At 45.0% G+C, this 9773-nt stretch overlaps 1 protein-coding gene across 1 annotated transcript; it reads right to left on the reverse strand.

The window, feature by feature from the left end:
* Window positions 1–329: 329 nt before the first annotated feature.
* Window positions 330–8554, reverse strand: RBM15 (RNA binding motif protein 15). The gene is made up of 2 exons (XM_072968041.1): window positions 4780–8554; window positions 330–696 (listed from the first exon to the last, which is right to left on the reverse strand). Exons 1-2 carry the CDS (start codon window positions 7643–7645, stop codon window positions 674–676), a joined length of 2889 nt encoding a protein of 962 aa, XP_072824142.1. The 5' UTR covers window positions 7646–8554; the 3' UTR covers window positions 330–673.
* Window positions 8555–9773: the final 1219 nt, after the last annotated feature.

Below are 9773 nucleotides of genomic sequence, written 5' to 3' on the forward strand. Positions count from 1 at the left end.
GCAACTCCGGCTCTTCAAACCAGCAAAGCCCCCGACTTGTGCACTGTGGTGAGGCTTAGCGGTGCTTGCCCCGGCTTCTTGTGTGCCAGCAAACAGCACCATTTCCCCATCACGTTGAGGACTGAGAAGCAAAGGATCCCCTTCACTGCAAACAAAGGGGGTCACAGTAACACTAGTGATCCTTCAGAATCGACACACTGTGATAGTCAAAATGATGGTCTCCTTGCTTCTTGCTCAAGACAGACAAGATCTGAGCAGCAGCAAGTACCCCCTCGGCTGCAAACAAAGGGGTCAAAGGTTTGCCGTCAATTCACTTCCAGGCAGAAAAACATTTTCCTCAAAAGAAACAATTTATTTAGAATAAAACAAAAGCAGCTCAACTGTGAGCGCACGTTTGAGTGACAGCTACTTTTAAGCTGTGTGAGCCATAAAAAGGGTTTTTCTTTACTTTTCCAGAAATCTTGTGTACACAGCACAAAGCAAGGTCATTTTTTCCACTTAAAACACCGGCATTGGCATCACAATAGCAGATACACAACTTTAAGCTGCCATTTTAGTAAAATGCACAAATACTAAACAGATTAGCTTTCTTCCATCAAGAGGCCCATGTAAACTCCACATAGGCCACAACTTCTCTTCAAAAAGGTCCATTAGAGCTTTGAATTCCATATCTTCATCCGTTGTTCACCAGTTTTGCTTGCGGGGGGGGGAAAAAAGGTTATTCAGTACAAATGTTTACAATATTAAAAATATATATATTTCCCCTATGCCATTATAGATGAACATAACGTTAACAAGACCTTCCTGGAAAGTTCACCTTGACTTCAAAAAGCACCAATAATACCCACTGACACACACCTTGAAATGAATTTACCGTATGAATAGACAACAAGTAGAATAGGGTGGATTTTTTTTAAAGACTGCAATTAAGTGAGGATTATAGGACTGAAAATATCCTTTGTACTCATGTAACTGAGTAAAACGTCAAAATAATTTTCAGAAAAAGCAAGTGTATAATCAATTTATAATCAATATATTCTAAATATAACTTAAAAGATGAAACTATAAAAAGGTGGAGTTTAGTCAAATTTTACCCCCTCTATCTTCTATTCTGTAAATTATACGGAGCAATTCAGACTTAACTCCGTTATTGTAGAAAGGGGTCAAGGTACAAAGCCTTTTAAAAATCCACCTTCATCTGTGTTACCAAAGACAGCAGCTGTTATTTTAAGAAAACACTCATACAAATAATTGCTAAACAGCTAAAGAACACTGTAGACTTTTACATTCCAACTCTGTTTACACCATACATATAAAACTCATTAGTCTTGACAGTTCACCGTGGTTACCTGAAATCCTTTCTCCCTTTGGGCACATCACTACAACCATCACTAAAACCAGCATGTTAACAGGGTCAGCTGCTCTTCTTGTTCTTATACATAACTCCTATCTCAAAACCAGATGCTGTGGCAGAGACAGAAAAAAAAAATGTCCAGGAATTCCCTCCAAAAATTGTCTCACAAAAAAGGTCATTAAGGCCCTCTTCTCGAGAGGATTTCCCAGTTCTGTTACCACAGAGTTTTTGGTGAATGGCTCCTATACGGACCCAAACTGCAGTTCAAGCTGCACCTGCATAATGAGCAATTTCACTCTGAAGAAAGTGGATTTAAAATTAAAGAAACAAGAAACAACAAAAAACTGTCAGTGAAAATCTGCTCATAAATAGGTTCTAAATAAACCTAAACAAGTGTTCAACTCTGAAAGCAACAAACACACATCTTACTTTTACTACTGTATCTCAAAAGATCCAATTGAATTAAGAAGGGCCAGAGTGTATTACCTTCAAAATGTGACAAAAGCTTACACCAGCCAGAGGATGGAGATTTTTAGACGTAATACTTAAAAGGGAAAACTCAATCAACTCTCAATTGAGAGTCAAAGTATACATCTCAAACCAGGAATTTAAATTTTTGTGAGGAAAACTCTTTATAGGAATCCCAGGTACAACCAACAAAATTATATTTTTTTAAAAAACTGGCTAGAAGCTAAATGATTGCTTAATTTTTCATAAACTTTGAAACTGTGATCTAAAAATCTTAATTAGCTTGATGGGTTTTTTTACCAGTAATACTGAATAAGTCATTTAATGATATACTGTAGAAATTCTTTCCATTCATTTGAATTGAGATCCAGAAAAATCAATTAAACAAATACATATTTTTTCAAGTAAAAGAAACAACTGGTTGTTACCAAGAACTTCGAATGTTGAGATTATGAAATTCTAGCTAATGAGAATTAGAACCAGATAATTTTACTTTAGCTTTCATTCCACTCTGAAGCTTTAAGTAGTTCACCAATATTACAAACCTGCACAACAGAATGGGCAACACAAGTAAGAGATTCATCTGAATGATGGCACTCTGTAGGTAAGCACCAAACTAAACATAATTAGTTATAATACATACATTTAGAAATGGTATCAAGCCATTGTTTCAAAAACACTGAAGCACAAATTGCCCAGATCTAACAAAAGCCGCGATGTCAGATAAAGATTCAAACAAACATGGAGCAAAAAGCACAGTACTCTTCAGTAAGCTGTCACGTCAACTTTAAAAAAAAGAAGAAAAAAAGAAAAGAAGAAAAAAAGAAGAAAAAGCCACACACACTCTGGATTAGAGTAAAATTAAATGTCATGGACTTCACTCTCTAAGAGTAAAATCATTTGTCCAGCCATCTTATCAAAAGATATTCAAAAGTTAATGGTTAGTGAGATTATTCAAACTGGAAAAATGTATCTAGCCACAAATTGTACTCTGACCCCATGTATGCACAGATTGCGCACTTGCACTAGTCTCTGAACAGGTGTCTACTCCATATTAGCATATCAAGCACAGCTTTTTAAAAACAAAAAGACCAAAAGCCTTAATTGTAGGATTTCAAGAATTTACCCTACAGGCATACCAAGAACTTTTGTGCAGACAGCCTTGTATATTTCTTCTCTCAAAAATGGCTAGTTTTTCCAGTTTAAAAACAAAACAAAAAAACCCAAAAACCTCCAAATTTAAAAAGGAAATTTATAAATGTATAGTGAAAACCAAAAAGGATGACACAGCAGTGATGAGGCTTTCATGCTGACATGCATTACACCTGTCATAACGGACAATTAAAAATTACATGACGTTTCCCTGGGTTATTATTGGTGCTATTTCAAAACTATCAGCTTTGATAACAGAAAGAAAACAGTTGGGTTCTGCCAGGCTTTCAATAAGTCACTTACACAGAATAGAAACATGACCATGATCCAAAGGTCCTCAAGTTTCTAATCATAACTAAATATCAATGGCCTTAGCTCAAGTTCTCAGCATTTAAATCAAGGGGGGAAATATACTTACAAATGACCTGAGAAACTAGGGGTGGAGGTGGCTGGGTAGATGAAAAAAGACAAACAAGAAAATCACCCACTAAGCAGCAAAAGCCCTTGTTAGGAACCAGAAGTTGATATAATATTCAGTTCTGATAAAAACTGTGAGGATGGGCTGAAGTATTTTGTAAGAATTCCAGGTGTCTGGGAAAATTAAACACTAAAAAAAGGGTTTTCCTAAGCTGACATTTCAATTCTCTGCAGTTAGACACCAGTGAAAATATGCAACACAAAATTTCAAAGATATTCAAAACATTTTCAGTAATGTAAAGTCATCAATACTGTTCAAATATGAAAATAAAAATACAAGCAAAATTTTAAAAGAGCATTTGTCAAAGGCATGTTATGATGACTTAAAAAAATTTCACAGATATGGCTGATTAATGCCCACTGAAACAAAAGATGACTTATGAGCCTGCAGACAACTCTTCTTTCTATTATTGAAATCAGGAATTTGAATGGATACAAAAATAAAAACTCATCTCTGATGAAAAACACAAGTTTTGAAATATGCACAATTAAATCAGAACTGTACCTGCTAAATGTCTCTGGGAAAGTCAGTAAAAACACCACCACACACCAATAACTGACCAAAGAATTCTGATTTTAAAAGCACCTACTCACTTCCTGCATACTAGTGTAAGCATAAGACATGTGGTTTGTAACATACTCCTCAATTTTTGCTGAACAGTTACAGCTACAAACCAAAAGTGCATATACGGGATACAGAACTCGAGAACTAATGATAAAAATGGTATGTGAAAGCAAACTCTCTGGGAATAAGCCATGTATCTGTAGAGAAACACTCAAATGCTTGATTAAAATAATCATAATGCTATACAATCTACCAGCTGATACTTCTGAGACCCCTGATCAAATTTCAGCCACACAAGTAACATTTCAGGTATAGGAATTATTTACCTACATCACCAATCGAGCCATTTTTAGGTGTATATTGTTTTATATCGTCAGTGGGCTTTGTTCTCCAAATCTTGACTTTTCAAATTTTTCGTTTTGTAACTTTGAGGATTTTTTTTAAGCTCAAGGTTAAAAAAGAAAAAAGCTGAGAAAAAGAGGGAAACTTACTCATAAGAGTGGGAACTCCTAATTAAGGTAAATTCATCTGCCTGCCTGCCTACCTTCAGGGCATCCCTTTCACTTAAAATAATAGCTAAACTCTCCTGACTTCTATTTTAAAGAGGTTTATAAAAATATAAAAAAAAAGAAAGAAAACAGAAAAAAGCTACAACTAAACAACTAAAAAGAAAATTTCATCTTATGCTGTATCCCATTACACATCACAAAACAACCATTTCAAAGTACTAAATACAAGTTACACATGGACTTTTAAGACGCACCACGGACAATGATCATGACCAGGTAATCTTCTTCAGATTTGGCCAGTGCCTTGGCAGGGGAATCCAGGAACTGCTGGGAGAACTCACAGGGTGGGAAGGCATGAAGGACCCCGGTGTTTTCCTTGTCTTTGTTGCCCCCAACAGGGAGGCTGATGACCCCAGCAGCCTGCTTTTGCTTTAAATAGGACACAAGGTTCCTAAGTGGCCTCTGAGTAGAGGTGGCAGTGTCTGATGTGGCTGAGGAAGAGGAAGACCTATCAGAACTTCCAGGCACAGCCAGAAGAATGGCATAACCATTGGGCCCTGCCACTTTGATGCGTCGAGTGACTTCATCCAACTTGGGCTGGTCCAAACGGAGACGCTGAGTGATCTTGAGCTGGGCCACTTTGCCTCCAGTTGAGCCCTCCACAAGAAGACTACTAGCCACTTGAAGGTCACCCTGCAACAGATGCATGTTGGAAGGAAAGTTGCTATTCTTCAACAGAAGCATGCCCTGCCAGGCCAAACAGAGTTTGGGAGAGGCTGCTGCTGTAGGGGCTGTCCCACCATCCTGTTTCTGGGAAGGGGACTTCAGCTTCGATGAAGCAGTGCTGGTGCTGGGTGCGCTCCCATCAGACCGGTCTTCTTTTTTCAGAGGGCTTTTCCCCTCAGTGGAAGCAGCTGTCCGGTGCTTCCTATCCCGTTCAGCTGATGCAGAGTTTTTACGGTCTCGCTTGTCACCCTGGCTCTTCTCCAAACTACCTCGTCTGTCTCTGATTGGAGAGGGCCTTTCCAAGAGAAGAAGACGGGAAGAGCGATCATTGTCGCTGTTGTAGCGATCCCGGCTACTGCTCAATTCTGGACTGCGGTCAGGAGAAGGCGCGCAGTGACGTTTTCGTGGACGGTCACTCTCAGGGGATCTATCCAAATGCCGTCCCCCACTCTCCTCAGGCAGCCTTCGCTTCCTCGGTTGGTCTCTGCTGCTGGGCAGATCTCGCTCACCTCTGTCCCGGTCCAAGGACCAGCCATCCCGCCTGCGATCCAGGCTATCCAGTGGCTCATAAGCAGGCACAGCAGTGGCTGCAGTCCGAGTGCCGCGTTCACGGACTGGGGGCGGGGGTGGCACCCAATCAGAGTCGGGATAAAGATCTCTATCACGATCTCTGTATAGTAAGGGTGGCGTCCTATCCCGAGCACCCCTCAAAGGATCAGGTGCCCGATGTCCAAAAGCATCTGTCACCAGTTCATAATGAGTTAAGGGCAGAGGCTGCAAATATTGCTGCTGGTAACGATGTTCTGTGTCTGCAAAGTCTACTCTAAGGCGACGATCCGGGCCACCAAGTGGGAAGCCCCGCATATGGGTCCAGGCAGCATGAGCTGCATCCAGGCTTTCGTACTGGATATATGCCCAGCTATCACCTTTGTGGTAGTCGATGGTGCGGATGGTGCCAAATCGGTCAAACTCCCTTGCCAGGGCAGCAAGGGGCACCCAAGGACCCAGGCCACCTACCCAGAGGCGGGTGGTAGGTGTAGCTTTGCCATAACCAATTTTGATAGGATTCCGAATTATAATTTTGCCAGACATTGCTAGTTTGGCCCGGTGAGACATGTCTAGGTTCTCAAATTTGAGAAAGCCATAGGTACTGGTCTGGCCCCGGGAAGGCCTCTTGATGTCTACTTCTGTGATGACTCCAAAACGGTCAAAAGCCCTTCTTAGGTCACTCTCTGTCACAGTGATGTCTAGGTTGCCCAAGAAAAGCGTCCGGTTAGCTCGCTGATCATCCTCGGGTGAGATCTCATCCACTTCTCTGAAAGGAGCAGCACCTGCTCCAGCTCCCACCCTTGGCTCAAGACTGTAGGCTGGTCGCACTCTCTCGTAGAACGGGTAGTCTCGCTCTCTCTCCAGCTCTCGGGGCAATGGTGGCGGAGGTGGAGGGGGCAGGCGGCCAAGAGCCAACTGCTGCAACCGGTAGTCTCTGTATCCCAAGGCTGCGCCACCAGGAGAAAGCGATCTCTGGCCTCCACCACCTCCTCCAGGGGGGTGCCGGTGACCACCTACGGAGGACCCGACCACGCTGGTTGATGGAGGATAAGAATCTTTGTCTAAAGGGGAGCGGCTGCGGCGCCGACTCACATACACAGCTTCTATCTTCAGGGGCCGGTCATAGAGCACTAGGCGGCCTCTGGCATGCTTGGCCGCCCGCGCGTCCTCTGGCCGCCGGAAGTTCACAAAGGCTACTCGCTCATCCCCGCTGCCAGAACCTGAGAGATGACTGATTTTGACACTTACATCACCGAAGCGTTTGAACTCATGAAACAGTCCGTCCTCCACCGCTTCGTCACTCAGCTGGGACCCCAACTCGCTTATCTTCAGGGTCTTGTATTCCCCGCCGTCCCCGCCGCCCGGAGCTGAAGAGGCGGCCCCAGAAGAACGTGACTCCCCGCCTCCACCCCGGGAGCTGCTGCGCGACTCGCCCCCGCCCGAGGAATTTTTGGTGCTTGGGGAGCTGTAACTATGCAAGCGGCTACTGGAGCTGCCCCCACCAGTGTCGTACTCCCGGCTACCACCTCGGCTGCTGGACTTGTCCAGATGAAGGCTGCGCCGCGACCCGCCGCCGCTATCGGTCTTTCCGCTGCTGCTCCCATTGCTGCCACCAGAGCCCCCTAACTTCTTGCTCCGCTCCCCGCGAGAAGTCGAGTCCTCACCACCACGGGAACGTTTGGGCTTGACTGGAGAGCGCTCTTTCCCCTTCATTGTTGCGGGTCGCCGGAGGTCTTCTCCGCGGAGCTGATTAACCCGCCGCCCCGCGCTCGCTTCACACAGTGGAACCGCACGCCGCCATCTTGGACTCCGCCGCGGCAAAGGGTCCCGCCCCGCAGCCCCCATTGGTCAATTATCTCCTCTCTTCTGCAGTCTCATTGGGAAAACTATTTGTCTGTCTTTACATCTCCCCGCGCTCCGGGAAGGCGCCCGCCTGACCACTGTTATTGGGTTCCCAACTCCCTAGTCAGAGTACCTCATTGGTTATATTCGTTGTCCATCTTAACGGTTCCTCGCGCCAGACTGTAGCTCCGCCCCTCGCACTCTATGGTCACCTGACCCGAAGTCTGGAGGCGTTGATTGGATAAAAAGTCTGCCCTGTAACGGTACTTCTTGAGCAGTGAAAGCAGTGATCCCACCTCCTCATCCCTTTCATTGGTTTATGATCCCGTCCTTTAATCTACTATTTGGGAAGTCGGGTCATAAGTGCTAGCGTTTTTTTCTGAGAGGCCGGCTCACAGTGATCTCGCGAGAAAGAGAAGGCTCCCTCTTTCGACCCCCTTCTTCCAACTCCTCCGGCGGCTGAAAGAAATTTAAATCTGATTGGATGTTGGCGAGGAAGTTGATAGGATGAAATAACTGTCCATCACTCGCTTAAAGAGGTAGGCCCATATACTGAGGTGGCTCCCTGAAGGTGAAAGAGTAGAATACGCGCTTGCTCTGCGACCTCTCTTGGACGTCGCGAAATGGTGACCGGGAACCAGCTCCGCCTCCCCGCGTTTTTGGCGTTCGCCCTTCCAGCGTTAGTTTGGTCTCGCGGCGTAGTTGGTTGTACTTTGGCCCTCAGAGCTCAAAACTTCTGGGTCCTTACTTTCTACCTGCTTGGAACAAGAGGCCGGCCAGGCCTGCTGGCTGTCGGGGCCTACGAATCCCTCAGGAAGCCGTCCCGGGGAGCCCAGCGGACACCTTAGCCTCTCTGGCCTCGCATGAACAGCCCGAAAAAGCCCCACCCCGCCGTGGGCGAGAAAACGCCGCCCGGAGCCTCCGGGGAAGGCGGGGCCCGGAGTTCACAGTTCACAAAGCCACGGGTCACACTAACGTCCCGGGCGGGGCGGAAGCCGGGCGCTGGCCCTTGGGGTCCCGCAGCTGAGAAACAGCGGAGCCGAGAAACAGCCCTGGCTCGGGAGTCGGCTCTCCTCGGCACTCTCCGTTCCCGTCCGAGTACCCGTAGGCAACCCGGCGGACTGACTGACGCTGCCAGTTTCGCCTCCCGCGGGCTAGGCGGGGACTGTCGGGCCACGGCGGACAAGTCTGGGCTTCCCGTTTTATGTTGCAAATTCTCGTGGAGTTTGGATTTTGTAGTCCCATAATATAGCTGGGTTTTTTTTTTTAATGTGATACCCCTATTCCCCCTCCCTGTTAAATAATTGAGTAAAACTTAACGCCCCACGCAGACGTGTCCCTTTTTTTCTGTGGGCTTCTTGTACCTCCCGCCACCCCCGTTTAGTCTAGACTGGATCTCACTAGAACGGCCACCTTGCTGTCTCTGAATCCATTTCTTGGCTCTTTCAGTAACCGCTCTAAAACCCAACTTTCTTTCCGAAGACCTTTATTGTGTCAGACAATAAAGCACTTGTACAAGGTGCTTTATTGTCTGTACGAAGATGAGAACTGGTACAGCCTCTGTCCGGCCGCTCACCGTCTGGTGAATGGAGGTAGTGCTGAGTTCACCACAGGGGTTAGGTTTTCTGCTGTCTTCCCCAGCAGAGATAAATAGGATTCTTGTGTTGATCCTCTCCTCAACGACACCTCTCAAGATTTAATCTATAGTAGAGAATGTGGGATACTTTTAAACGTCCCCCAAACTGAAACCTAAACTTGAAACTTAAGATTAGGGACTGCAACCTGTTAGCCCTGCTTTAGCCATCCTTCTGCTTATTAAATAATCTCGAGGAAGGTGAAGATGTGAGACTTTTATCTCTTGATTAGATCAGAGAAGCTTGAAGGAAGCCCAATATGTAAAAACATAAAAATCTATGATGTTGTGGTGTGTTAAAACTGGCTATTAAAATAACTTCATAAGGCATAGTACGATGTGTATAACATGCTACTATTTGTAGTCTTAAAATGATGTATATATGTATGTACATTTTTTGATATATATTCATAGAAACAATTGAGAACACTTAGGAGATTATTACTAAGATCATGCTGAGGAGGGGGAAGGTGAGAGTCTGGAGAAAGACTCAAAGTT

This window comes from Vicugna pacos, chromosome 9 (assembly GCF_048564905.1).
Source record: "Vicugna pacos chromosome 9, VicPac4, whole genome shotgun sequence".
Classification (NCBI taxonomy): Eukaryota; Metazoa; Chordata; class Mammalia; order Artiodactyla; family Camelidae; genus Vicugna; species Vicugna pacos.